The sequence below is a fragment of the Loa loa genome (genome assembly GCF_000183805.2).
Source record: "Loa loa unplaced genomic scaffold supercont3.89, whole genome shotgun sequence".
NCBI lineage: Eukaryota > Metazoa > Nematoda > Chromadorea > Rhabditida > Onchocercidae > Loa > Loa loa.
Window position 1 is genome coordinate 51,275 of NW_018108269.1, and position 13,676 is coordinate 64,950.

The 13,676-nt window shown below is 34.2% G+C and overlaps 4 protein-coding genes across 4 annotated transcripts in view; 3 read left to right on the forward strand and 1 right to left on the reverse strand.

Moving 5' to 3' along the window:
* The window catches only part of LOAG_17538 (hypothetical protein), a gene marked incomplete at its 3' end in the record, with an annotated part of 6,009 nt that extends 4,740 nt beyond the window's left edge, over positions 1-1,269 (forward strand). Inside the window, exons 10-12 of the mRNA XM_020450198.1 lie at positions 129-280; positions 585-838; positions 1,183-1,269. Coding sequence (XP_020306155.1) covers positions 129-280; positions 585-838; positions 1,183-1,269 — 493 coding nt within the window. The remainder of the gene's footprint in view (positions 1-128; positions 281-584; positions 839-1,182) is intronic.
* Positions 1,270-1,490: 221 nt separating this feature from the next.
* Positions 1,491-2,192, forward strand: LOAG_17539 (hypothetical protein; the record flags this gene model as incomplete). The annotated part of the gene is made up of 2 exons (XM_020450199.1): positions 1,491-1,548; positions 1,966-2,192. 2 exons carry the CDS (start codon positions 1,491-1,493, stop codon positions 2,190-2,192), a joined length of 285 nt encoding a protein of 94 aa, XP_020306156.1.
* A 1,476-nt stretch (positions 2,193-3,668) lies between these two features.
* On the forward strand, positions 3,669-6,637 carry LOAG_07930 (hypothetical protein). The gene is made up of 4 exons (XM_003143462.2): positions 3,669-3,796; positions 5,167-5,436; positions 5,586-5,787; positions 6,306-6,637. The coding sequence occupies exons 1-4, from the start codon at positions 3,734-3,736 to the stop codon at positions 6,458-6,460; spliced, it is 690 nt and encodes a 229-aa protein (XP_003143510.1). The 5' UTR covers positions 3,669-3,733; the 3' UTR covers positions 6,461-6,637.
* Positions 6,638-9,277: 2,640 nt separating this feature from the next.
* On the reverse strand, positions 9,278-12,392 carry LOAG_07931 (frizzled/Smoothened family membrane region containing protein; the record flags this gene model as incomplete). The annotated part of the gene is made up of 6 exons (XM_003143463.1): positions 9,278-9,747; positions 10,109-10,368; positions 10,661-10,925; positions 11,128-11,263; positions 11,527-11,817; positions 12,279-12,392. The coding sequence occupies 6 exons, from the start codon at positions 12,390-12,392 to the stop codon at positions 9,278-9,280; spliced, it is 1,536 nt and encodes a 511-aa protein (XP_003143511.1).
* Between the last annotated feature and the right edge of the window lie 1,284 nt (positions 12,393-13,676).

Genomic DNA, 13,676 nt, shown 5'->3' on the forward strand with positions numbered 1-13,676 from the left:
TATATATATATATATATATATATATATATATATATATATATATATATATATATATATATATATATATATATATATATATATATATATATATATATAGTTACGGTTTTCCTTACTGTAATTTCATTTAGTTGGGCTAAGAATAATGATGCCATAACTGATCAGCCTTTCGGCATACAAGTACGTAATGTTCGATGCGTGAAATGTCACACATGGGGACATTTGAACACAGATCGTGAATGCCCGCTATACAATATGAGTGGGAACTTCGAAGATCCCGGATGTAAGTTTCTTTTCTTTTTTCTGATTCATTTTTGGCGCAGGGAAAAAAATCTTTGTTCCTCTTTCTCCATCAGCGGCCTGAATGAGGACGAATGATTTAGTTAAGCGAGTTTCGTTTTACGTTCTAGTAATGTGGAGTGTCTAAAACAGAGCACATTTCCTCTGATGCAAACAACATGCAAACAATTTCATTTTATTTTCAAATTTTTTGTAGGGAACTAGAGATCAGCAAATTTTATTTTGTGTGTATATGTATTACTTTAGGTGGCTCTGTTTCAACAGTTTCTGCATAGTTAACTTTCTAGATGCAAACAATCCATCCGATTTGTTCAAACAACTGCAGAAGGACCGTACAGAAGGGAAAGTGTACGAAAAAACAAGAGTGGAAGTACTCAAAGGTCGACCTGCACATGTTGTTACCGCTGTAGATGATGAAGAAAACGAGGAACAGTGGGAAGAGTTGACTTATGATCAACTAGCAGAGAATATGAAAGAAGAGCATGGATTGACCCTAAAGAACAACGTATTCCAAAATATGCGTGCTGAGGAAAGGATTATGGTATGTTATATTAAATAATATATGATCACCATTATCTTAATAGAAGAGTTGTTTAATTGAACAGTTTGATGATTGTCATCACTTACTGCTTTCGGACGATTCTTATAATTTCGGTTCGGTTCTGTTGAAAAATGTCATTCATTATCTCCTACACTGAAAAATATTATTAAATTATTGGGAAGGTCTTGTCGATCTGCGTAAAATAAGATTACAAAAAATTGATCACCATAGAATAAGATTGCAAAAATCATCCTTACATTGGATTACTTTATTAAAGCTTTGCTGTTGCTTCTTTTAAAAATGTTACGTAGATACATATCCGTCATTTACAGTAGATGTTGCAGAACATGGGTTCAAGTTCAGAGCAAGAAAAAATGGTAGCATTTTTCAGTACTCTCAGCGAAAAAGAAAAACGTAAATTAGCAAAGTAAGTTTTTATTGTTTTTTATTTTATTGAAGAATGATATAGAATTGGTATGGTTCATGTTGCTGAGCCTCAATTTATATTTTGACTGACGAAATGTACTGTGGTTCCATTTCTTAAAATAAAAAAAAAGCTAAACTGACAAAAGTCAGTTTATCATACAGGATGGTTTTATAGACAACTGCTGTCAGCAACAAGTGAAAAACATGGCAAAAAGAAAAAAAACGAATGAAGAAATTAAAATCTGAGGAAAGTGAGAAAAAGAAACATCGAAAGCGAAAAACTGGTTAGTTTTTGTACTGTTAGGAATAACTGTGTAATTTTTACTGTCCTAAATGTTTATGCCTCAAACATTAAGAAGTTCTAAACAACTACTTTTTTACCACTGGTTGTTTAAAATCTCAACGCGTTTGCCTTACTGTTAACCGTGCCTTAAAGAGTGCACATGTGCTTAAGTTCTAATGAAATCTTAGCCTTCAATTCATCCTCATTACTCAGATTGTTACTAATTACCCTGTAATGAATGATGAAGCATGGCGTGTTAAATGATACTTTCGTTACACTCATTCGGAAATTCTTACAAATTATCTTTGAATCAAAGCTTCAGAAGAAAATTGATAACTTCAAAATCATATATGCTCTCCAAATCCTTCCCAAAAGCATTTTAAAGCTTTTAAAATGCTATACTTTTATTCTTTTCAAGGTTTTGGTGAGCGGCCGATGTCAAGAGCTGTTCACGATGAAAAAAGGGAAAGAGTTGAAAAAGAGGGAAAACAGAAATCTCAAATTGGTTTGAATGGAAAAGCAGAATTTGGAAGCACAAGGCAACTGAAAATTTCATTGTCAGAGTCAATGAACAGAGTGGAGAAGACAAGATATCGAAGTCGTTCGCCTTCGCATCATAAGTACTACCGTGGTCATGATCGGTAGGAATTAGGAAAAAAATTATAATGAAATATTTTCTTTGATAAAGAAAAGGAAACATTTTTTAGTAAGGAATTTTTTCGTAGGAAAATATTTTGTTCTCCGTAACTCTCTTTCTATGAAATTGAAATTTTCATGAAATTTTCAGTGGCGTTTGTAACGATTCCATAAAACCTGAAAGAAATAACCTGTATTCTTGAAAGTTGATATTAAAGTATAGCTTGAATCAAACAATGTGATAAGACCATGGATAGATATGTTCAGACTATGAATAAATCTCTCTTAGGCCTATAAAAGATTTTCTCATTAAAACACTTGAGTTAGATTACTTTATCTTCCTTTCAATGTGATATCTTTGAAATAAGTGTTCAGGTCCCATCATCACAAGCATACTCGTGCAAAACGGTGAAGGGATTTGCGCATGCTTCTCAAGTTGTCCCTGATTTGGTACGTTGTTTACTGCGTTCTGGAATTCCTCTGTGATAGTGATTGATAGGCGTTCAAATAATTTTCCTACGATTACGTGAAGACTTCCAGCGAATCCATTGGTCAATTAGCAAAAAGCTTGTGTGATGATAGAATTGAATTATTTGCAGCTTAAAGCATGATTGGATAATTTTCTTCTCGTTTCTCTAAAAGATCCGGATGCATCATTAGAGTTCTAATAGCATCGGAGTTTCTCGAGGCAGTTTCTATATATTCTCTAGGCCTTGTCAAAGGCTGAGTGTGCTTTGTATTGTTGATGACTTTTGCGATTTGTTGCTGTCTTCTGCATGATATAAATAAAGATGAGCAGATTTTACTGCAGGCTTACTTAATTATCAGTTGACTTTTTTTTTTCTAATGCTTCTTTAAAGTTTCCGTTCTTGATTCATGTGAATTTTTAAATCGAATCTGCTTCAAGCTCTGTTGAAATTTTGGGACAATTATTAGCAAGCAATTTGTAGTTTGGCGAAGCTTACGATCTTATTTTCGTACTTCGACTTTTTTGGTGAAATTTTGAGCGTAAGCATTGGTTCTAATTAAAATTTGTTGCTTTCTTGACAAATAGACCTTTTACTAAGGCTTGTGCAAATGGCATCATACTGCTGAAGTGTATAAACATAACCGAGTCAAAGCAGACAAATCCCGGAAGACTAATTCCAAAAATTTGTGAAGATTTGACATGCTAAAAGATGAGTCCTTATGGGTGCAAAACAAGAATTGTGAGGAAGGCTACACAGATGGAAGAGCTTAAGAATACGAATGGGTGAGTGTATAGAAAAGAGAGCCCGATTGTGGTTTGGTCTCATCAGTCAGGCCTTGTTCAGCGCCAGGCTTGGTGAGCTCAGCTAAACTGAATCAAACAGCAATTCAGTGCTTTTTCGTTTCCAGTCTTCCCGTTGCGTGGATATGAGATGAGCAAGCCTAGCGGCAGTAGTTGTGCTGCTGGGTCTGACTGCTTCCATTATTGCTGCTTCGTCTATAGAGCAGCTAATTAAGCTAATACTGCTTCCACAGAAGAGTAACAAAATCGATTCTAATTTTGAAATTTGAAAACCGAGAAGATGGTGGAAGGAGGCATTATTCTTGTCAAATATTTACTTTTTCTTGCTAACTTCATTTTATGGGTAAGTTAATGGTCGAACATTTCATCTGCTTATTTCAAAATAGTTTATTATGCTATTATCTTGTTTTACATTCAGTTTAATCTACATTGTGCATGTGACATTTACAATAAGCTTTACTAAGTGCTTGTCTGACACAGCACTGAATCTTCTATGCTTAAAAAATTTGGTAGCTAATTATGTCTGAAGTAAACAAATAAATTAATGAGATGATGTTAATAAGTAAAAAGGTCAAATTTGTTAGGGTAAATCACAAGGCGGACTTTGAGCAGACCTGAGTTTCGAATAAATGTCACATTTAATTTTGGGTTAACTTTAGCCTACTCCAACTTTTCTCATATTTAACAGATGGACTCAAATCTGTGAAACTCTGGGAATCGAAAAAGAAATTCTACTTGCAACTAAGCCCACGACTACTAGATATTCTTAAAGCTTCCTTTAAGATCAAATTTAATTTGCAAATGGTTTTGTTTTTACAATGCGTAATGAAGTTTTCTTAAAAGAACAGCGAAAAATTTACAGAAATTAATGTATTTTCCAAGAATAGCTTAATTTATGAGAAATTTCGAATAATGAAGAGGTACAGAGTAATTATGATGGCAATGAAGTAAAATTTGGAAAATTCAATTACATATCAGAATAAATTGTATTTCAAAATCAAACCTAGAATGGAGATCTAAGCGTGAAGAACTGATGTGTAGTAATTTTTTCAGCTGATAGTTTATTTCATTTATGAGATGCTGTCGAATGGGAATATTCCTTGTTAAATTATTCTCATCACACAAATGCTCAAAAATTGATTTAGAACAGAGTTCCGAATTTCTGAGCAATTCACCTGGCACATTTTCATTTGATGTATGACGATAATGTTGTGAACATCCGAAATTGCTCATTTTAGGATGTCCTTGTATAAAGAATCAGTATTACCATTCAAAACAGGGGAATGATTTGTTTTATATCAGAGTGATTGAGGCAGAATTGCGTCATTCAGACTTATGCATTCTTATACATGTGTATGATAGATAGATCTTTTCGTTCTAGTTTCTTTCTTTATATGATAAACGGAATTCAAGCCCTCTGCAATGTCAATTCCTTTATGAAAAGTTCTGTTACAGACCTGGATCATTAATTAATCACTTTAGTTGATGCAGTTAATTTACTGATATATTAGAAAGATAAAAGATCCAATTTTAGAGGTTTTTAATGATAACGAATAACAAATTAACTGTTATAAATGAATGAGTGGTCATCTCAAATAGAAGATGAAGATAAGTCTTTCTGGAATGACACATTAAAAGAGTTTTGGAAGTATCAGAAAAGACACTTCATGCCATCAATTTTATGGTTTCAAAATTTCTATATTGTAACTTCAGGTAGGTGGCCTCGCTCTGGTAATTGCCGGTGCAGTACTACAATTGAAGTATACCGGTTTACTGGATATATTGGGGGATGAAAGATTAGCTACACCAATACTATTGTTTGCTACCGGTGCACTGTGCTCTATGTTGGGCTTTTTGGGATGTTGTGGAGCAATCCGGGAGAATTACTGCTTAACAGTAAGCTTCGCTGTGCTACTGACTCTGGTACTGACGATTGAAACGGCTATTGCTATCGCTGCTTACGCGTTACAGGAACCGCTTCAGGTGAGCATTTTTCGGAAATTTCGTAAATTCTACAGGGAGATTATCCTTTTTTGGTATCAGTTTTCATTCACGAACGAAACAGTTCCTACATTATCTGTTCAATCAGTTTGAGTGCATTTGAAGGTTGACGTATTATTGCAAAGCTTTAGGCTTCTTTATCACAACAGCTAACACTGGGTCTGCAGAGGTATAACCGTTCAGCAGGTGTTCGAATGGCATGGGATCAAACTCAAAAACAATTTGCATGTTGTGGAGTGCACAATTATACAGACTGGAGTACCCCGCCAGATTCATGCTGTATTCAAGTTTTACCTGGTTGTCGACTAATCCAGCAAAATTTACAACCTTCAGGTATATAAAATTTTTCAAGGATCAAGTTTTCCTCCCACAAATTAAAGAAGTTTAATTTTTGAAAACTGTTGAAATTCTGAACCAACGTCATTCTCGACTGAAGCGAAGTACCACTTAAGCGATAACGATTTTATTTGAAAACTTCTTCATTGAAAAAAAATTTCAATCTTAAAAAACCTCAACCCAAAAATCTCGACATTCTATCAAAGGATTGGATGAGTAATACATTGTTATCAAATAAGACGGGATAGGAATATGCTAAAAGTCAAGAATACCCGTTACATATGCAATAAGACCAATTGGTCCAACTTACTGTTTTTTCATAGAACATCTGATGACTTCCGACCTGAACTTTTCAAGGACATCACGCATGACACGCATTGCACTGAATGATAAGATACTCTTGATGAAGACATCAATATATGAAAGTGTTGTTTCTCTTCCGATGCATACTTCGAACGTGAAAAGGAATACCTTTGTTGTGAAGGTTTCTTAAATGCATATATATGTTATTTTAGGTTGCATGGAGCGTTTGGAGCATTGGCTCATCCTGAATGCGGCATTGGTTGGAGGATTTAGCGCCATCGTTGGCTCGTTACAAATAATCGGGATTTGCTTTGCCTGCTGCTTGTCCAAATCAATACTCAAAGACTTTCATGATTCCTATTATTAACTAATATTAGTGGTGTAACATTTCGTCCTTCACCGACGATCTTTCCTTTAGATGATTGCATTGTCAAAGACTTTTGCGCTTCACCAAAATTTTATCAAATATTCTACTCTTCCTTATGCGTAACACATAAACTCAACATAAGTATACCATAAATAAATTGTATACGAATGATTTAACATATATGCAGATATGATTTGAAAAACTCATTTTAAAATATTGTAACGTATTTCATAAGTTTGTTAATTCCAGCTCCCAAGTACTAAAACTATCAATAAACGAATTACAGGAAAAGTTGCAGTTGGTTTTTAGCTGAAAAGAAAATTAATTACTCGAGACGAATTGAGATCCTATTTGTTAGTGCTCAAAAAATGCTAAGCTGTGAAACTGAAGTAATAATAACTAATGTCTGGAAACCTTACCTCAGAAAAGAGTTGACAGATGAATGCTCGCAATTATGAACAGAATGAAATCTGAGCAGCAAAACCACCCAAACTTCAGCACGACCTAGTTAGCAGTTGAAATATGATGCAAGAAAAGGACCAGCAGGATTAATTCCCAGGATTAACTTCATCCCTCGGATGTAATTTAATTTACGAATGGTATAAGCTGTTATAATGTGCACGATAAAAAAGACATGAATTCATTTTTTTTTTCTTTCGATAATGTATTATTTCTTGAACATTTCATAAGTTCAAGTGGAAAATCACTGTATAAAATAAAAATTACAAAGATGGAGCAGTGGAGCAGTAAAATGTGTATTGATGATAGAGAGAAATATATGAAACACCCTGCTTGATAAGTGGAGAATAAGCATAACAGTAATAGTGATAACGATAATAAACGGAAAATACCTTGGATAGAGCTGTGTCATTGTCAATCATTTAATATGTGCATTTGTATTCAGGATGGGCCACTCTTCGACATTTGTCTTCGTGGTCATTTCTGTTCATAGTTGACCTTCTATGCCAATGTTTTCATTTTGGATGGCTCATCCTGCACACGTAGAAAGCAAACGATAAAATGAGAAAATATGGCACAAAACAACCTTCAAACCTTCAAATTAGCACTGTTGTAATAGGCAATAAGAATAAGGATATTTTTGGCTGAATTCCCCAATTCTATTGGAATATGACAGTACGCCAGAAACCTTCGGCAACTTATCTTTTCGATATGCAACACTGACAGGTGACAGGTTAATGACAGAATTTTATTAACTCTTAGGCAAAATATTCAACTTTCTATTTCCTTATCCATTCCAGTAATTCCATCTCTTACTGTCTAATTTGATAACAAATCATTTAACTAATTTCTCGCGAGGAAATTAGAATTTGTCAACAGTTGACAGAAAAGCAAATATGAATTTACAAAATATAATTTTGCCTAAAAACAACAAACTATCAAGTTAATAAAAAAGTTGTTACATGCCTTCCGAGAATTGTATTGGCAGAAGGAATAATAAATCCACTAATATACACAAGCTTGCATAGCAAAACACAGTTAGGTACACGAAGACAATCGATGAAATTGAAAACATGGCTTGATAGATAGAACCATTCAGTAACATGTATCGTGTTAAAAACTTCAAATAAGCCGAGATGATAATGTTATGGAGAAATATTCATTGGTCAAAACACAACATCCCAATTAAAAAGTTGAGGTTGCCATCACTTTTGCACTGAGAACAATCTGATAATTTTGACGAAAAAATCCGTTATGTTCCATGATCATTTTCAATTTTCTCAAATCAGGAGCGTTGGTAGGTACGACCTGCCAATTTTTTAGATGTGGGATAGCACCATCAAAATATGTTTGTTCATCATATCTTTGACATTTACTCTACTGGAACGTCTAATTTAAACAAGCCATGTCTTTTTTGAAAAATGAAAATAGGTAAGCATATTACCACAAAGCTAGCCATTAGCAAATAGAAAAAGTGATAAAATTTGAATAATTTGTCATGAGAAACCTAGAACCTTCATAACAAAAAAGACTGCTTAAAGGAATTCCGCATGTCTTTAGAAATAGCTATTTGACTATGTAAAAAGTGGTACAGTTTTATTCATTTTAGCAAATCTTTCCACCTCCCCTTCTCATGCAATCACATAAGGATGGGTTCATAGTTTCATTTGAAAATGAATTAGAAAACGACTATTCCAATAGCAGATTGCAGAAAATCTGTTCTACTCCTTTTTGGTCCCTGCCAATTCAGAGGAATATTGCTCTCTAAAGATAACAAATGACTTCGGATGAAATCAAAACTTTTTTCATATGAAATAATTTCATACCAAGTCATCTATCATGTTTAGATAGCAGTATTCCCTGAATTCACAGGGATCAAAAATTTCTCAAGTTCTATTACTTCTCTACTCACCGCAATACTCCTTAATACCTCTGAAACAGTTTTAAAATAAATGAAGCAAAACCGCGAACTGACATTTCGGACGCAGCTGGTTTCCTGCAACTGAACAATTATTCTTCCACCCTTCACTTTCCCTTCCCTACTCCTCTCATTCACCTTAGAGAAGAGATCAAAACCTTGATCTTACGGATAAAATATTGGAAAAATATGGAAGTATCTGAACTAAATCTTTTTAATTTTGACTTTGGAAAATTCCATGAATACAATGAGAAGTATAGAAATAACAGACATCAAAAAAAAAACTATAAAATTTTCCGTACAAATCACATTTTGAATGACTTTTCTGAAATGTTAAGTTAACGGTAAATTATTAGCAAATTCCAGGATGGAAGTGTTCATATAGAGGTTAGTATGGTGAGGATGCAGGCGGGACAGAAGAGCTATCTGAACCCGAATTTCTAATGAACGATGGTTGGTACTTGAGATCGGCCGTGTACAATCCTGGCATATGCTTGTGAATAACTACTCAATGTTTTACTGCTACATACCCATACAGCACATGTTATGCCGACCACAAGTTGCATTAAATATTTGAAAAAATAAATCAATAAATCTGGTGGTCTAACGTCTGTTTGTGGCACACACGTTTGACGTGGTTGCGCAAAACCAAAAGCAGCGCGATCAGGACGCGTGCATCGGATAGCCAACCAATTAGCCAACCAACTTTCCATCATAAATGCTTCGTAGACGATGCATGCAGCACTAACCATTGTTGGAAGGGTATACATGAAAGCAAATGCTGATATGCGGAGCATAAGTTTTTCCAATTTCCGAATATTCTGGTCAATATCGCTATGCTTGAATTTGATGTAACGGCGTATCCGAAGCATTGAAATAATGCCGCATCCCAGCAATAATAAACCAAGTGCTATAATTATAAAATCAAGTAGGATTTCAACTCTAAGACTAATTTTTTACAGACATCAGCGATATGTATTACTGTATGGCAAAGAAAGATTTGGTTTAAGAGTTAAAAATTTTCATTTTAATTCTACTCAACGTGAAATAAGATTTTAACTTACATCCTTTAGAACTGGAGAGTCAGGACTCTATACCAGAACTACCGGTAAAGGTCAACAGGAGGAAATCTAGGATATCAATTTAACTTTTCAGCCTTAGTCAATAATATGGATGTAAATATTGACTCAAAGATGAAGTTGAAAAACGCGGGTGGTTTCAAAATCTTTGAAATATGCATTGAAATGCAAAGAAAAGTGAAAACCACTCACCGATGCATACGAATATTGGCACAAAGACAAAATTGAAAAGTGCGGATGGTCTCAAATTCCCTACTGAACAAATTCCTGTGAATAGATCACCATCGATAGTATTCGTAACAAGAATAATAATTGCTAAAAATGCTGGGATGCCCCAAGCAAGAACATGAAAATATGAAGCTAAGCTTTCAATTGATTCCTGAGCCCATTTCAGATTTGCTGCCAGAAACCAAGCTAAACATAATATCACCCACCATATACCACTTGCCATGCTGAAAATGCTCAGAATTTTTTGAACTTTAAGGAATATAAGTAGAATATCTTTCGTTAAATTCGTTTATAGTAAATACAATTCATGAGAAAATTGCTAAAGTTATTCCATATAAAAATAGATCTTTAAATTACGTGACTCATTTAAAAGTATCACATTACTGTTCACTTACAACAGATCTGAATGCAGGTTTCTAAAGAAAACAGTTTTGACTGCCCATTTTAATAGCAAATTATTCTATCAATTATTGGAGCTAACAGATCCGAATTAAAAAGATTATTGATGGAACTAACCTGAAATAATAATGTGTAACTGCAACAACTGTACACGAGAAATTGTCGATACCTTGAGAAACTAGTGGACTGCTGCTAGCTGAAATAGCCGAGCAGGATATTTTATCCTCCGCAACCAAACCAATCATGTAGACGAATGATATAAACAGATAGCATACTGCCAAATAATGAATAGGTCTAACTGGATAAGGGAAACGCGCCATATCGATTGAGAATGTTAATACCGTAAAAAGTGAGCTGGCACAACATGCTACTGCCCAAGCACCTGGAAGTAAAGGCAATTTTAAAAAATCTAAGATTTCAAACAAAACTTTTCGCCACGTGTCTAGAATTTTCCATTAGGTCAATCTTACATCAAATGTTTTGTTTCTCAAGACATCAAGCAACGGTTCCTAATAACCACTCTTTTACGAAGATTCTTGGTGACAGAAATGCGACTGAAAAAAGAATGCTATAAAGTGACCAACCTGTCCAAAATCGCAAATATCGTCTTATTCGAGTATCGAAAAACATCGGCACTAGATTATCGGCAGAACACGGTAATGAGCATTGCTCTAATGTGGTGTTCGAAATTTTCAAGGAATACCTTGATTTGCTAATAACCTGCAAAAATATTAACTGGATTAAAAAACCCAATACGAAGTCATAGCACTCGTTGTGAGCAATTCATCTTACAGTAATTCATTCTTCTCACGAGTAAATTTTTTTTCAAAAAATAAGTACTAAATACTTGAATTAAATTAAACTCAAGGTAATGAAATATATTAGTATCCTTATAACTTGAATGAACTAAGGTTATATTATTCTTTTTTGTAACAAAATCAAACAGATCGATCAAATTTATTCATTTGCAGAAACATCGTTACCTGCATAGTATGCGGGCATTCAATTTGTGTAACTGGGCTTCGCGATCGCAAATGCGGTGCCTCGGTGCTCATATCCGGCTTATTTTCTCCGACGCACATACCATCCACGGGAAAACGCTCGCACGCCAACAAAGGTGGCCACTTGAAGCCAAATTTGTTCATTAAATTTTCACAACCATTTTTGGCAGATAAACAGAGATGCCGACATGGTGGTATTGGCCGTTCAAGTACAGTGCATACAGGTGCATATATGGTACAAAGGAAAAATTTCAGATCTTCGCTACATTTCACCTGAAATACTTTTTAATTTGAAAATTTCTCCAGGAAAAACCTTTCGAACTTGGAAGGCTTTCTCTCTTATTGTCTAATTCAGTGGAGTTGGAGAAAAATCATGTAGATTTCATGCGGTTTCTGTTAGTTTCTGAACAAATTACTAAATTTTACACTATTCTGCACCGTACACTAAACTATCCTATCTGCTTTTTGACATTAGTCAAGAAATCTTGATTGAAATTCACAAAATATGAGAAACTGCATTGAGGGATTGACAAATCCTATTTCCAGCATACTCCTATTTTGTGACAACAATGACTTGTTAAACTGGTGATAAAAAATATCAAAAGAATTTTCAAAAGGACTAATTCAAAGATTCAGACTTATGGCAGAAAATGAGCAGAGCATAAATGTAAATGAATGGACTCGACTTTTGCAATAACTTTATATAGTTCCCGAAAACTTCTTCAAAAAGTCACCTTAACCAAAGGCAAAAATTGATGGATCTCAAGGGATGCGTCTTCTTCTTTGGTATGTCCCAAAATATTCGGGAATAACGTCATATTATATGGTATATCCCGGCACATTTGCATTGTGATCGGGACACATTTGTCGTTTGCAGCTGCATTCTGGAAATGCCTCCATTGAGTGAAGTTCTTAAGTTCTTGGAATGTTACAACCTTCTTTTCTCATAAAACAAAAGAAATTTTAGCATAAAGTAATACGCATGGATGAATAATTAAATAAAAGGATTATTAAAGTGTAACGCTGGGATAATAAATGATTTATCCGCAAGGATTCAAGGTTTGGTGTTGGACGAAATCCGAATAACTGTAAGTTAATGCTTGATCGGTGATTTATTTAATTACATTGTTATACACGATAATTTACTTTATAATCAAAATGCTTAGGAATTAATAATAGTTTTAAGGCTCACTCTGGCCAGGAATTTGCTCACTTTCAAAGCATAGCTGAACGACAGAGAATCTATTCTTACATATGTTGTAAGTAATTAAATCAATATAATCAACAACAAATTAACAAATGTGTAATGAACCTCTATCTCATAAAAGTTGTCAATACTAAAAATAAATTGTCTCTTCTCAGCAGCTGGTCACGAAATTTATTAGACTGGAAATAATGAACGATCGTTTCATTTCTTCACTTCGCAATTTACTCTCAACGATATATTATTGCCGAACTAGAGAGTTCGACGACTGAGCGGCAACAAAGCCATCAATTTTAACGAACCATTGCAAATTTTATAAAAAAAAAAGGGAAAAAACAAAACAAAACAAATATTCTTTGCGTTCCGCAAAAACTATCCTCATTTAACAACCAATGAATGCTTTAAAGAAATAGTGCAACACTAAACCACCATGCCAGCACCTCTCTCTTAAATGATGCATACCTACCACAGTGCAGTCGTCGATCACATAGGAATTATGATGCTCATTTTACTTAAACTTTCTTTTTTCTTTTAACAGACTTAATTTTAACAACGTCGTTTTATACAGCCAGGAAATGATTAAGCATATAATGACATTTTAATAAAATCGAGAGCATTATGCTGAAATGTTGAGCTATTCCAGTGACTTTGATTAATAACACCAGAAATTAGAACGTATGTTATTGAGCATTATATTGCTGAGTTCTTCTAATTTTAGTATGATTTTTTTTTTTCGATCAAAATGCTATTAATACAGATCTGTGAAAAGTGGAAACTATCAAAAGAGGAGAAGTAACTGTCCAATGTCTTTTGCCAAAATGATGGACAAAAGAATCCTCAATTATATTTAATCCATACTGAGAAATTAAAGAAAATACAAAGTGCTGAAAAGGATGCTTATCGATTACGAAAGACAGGTGAGTCTTTT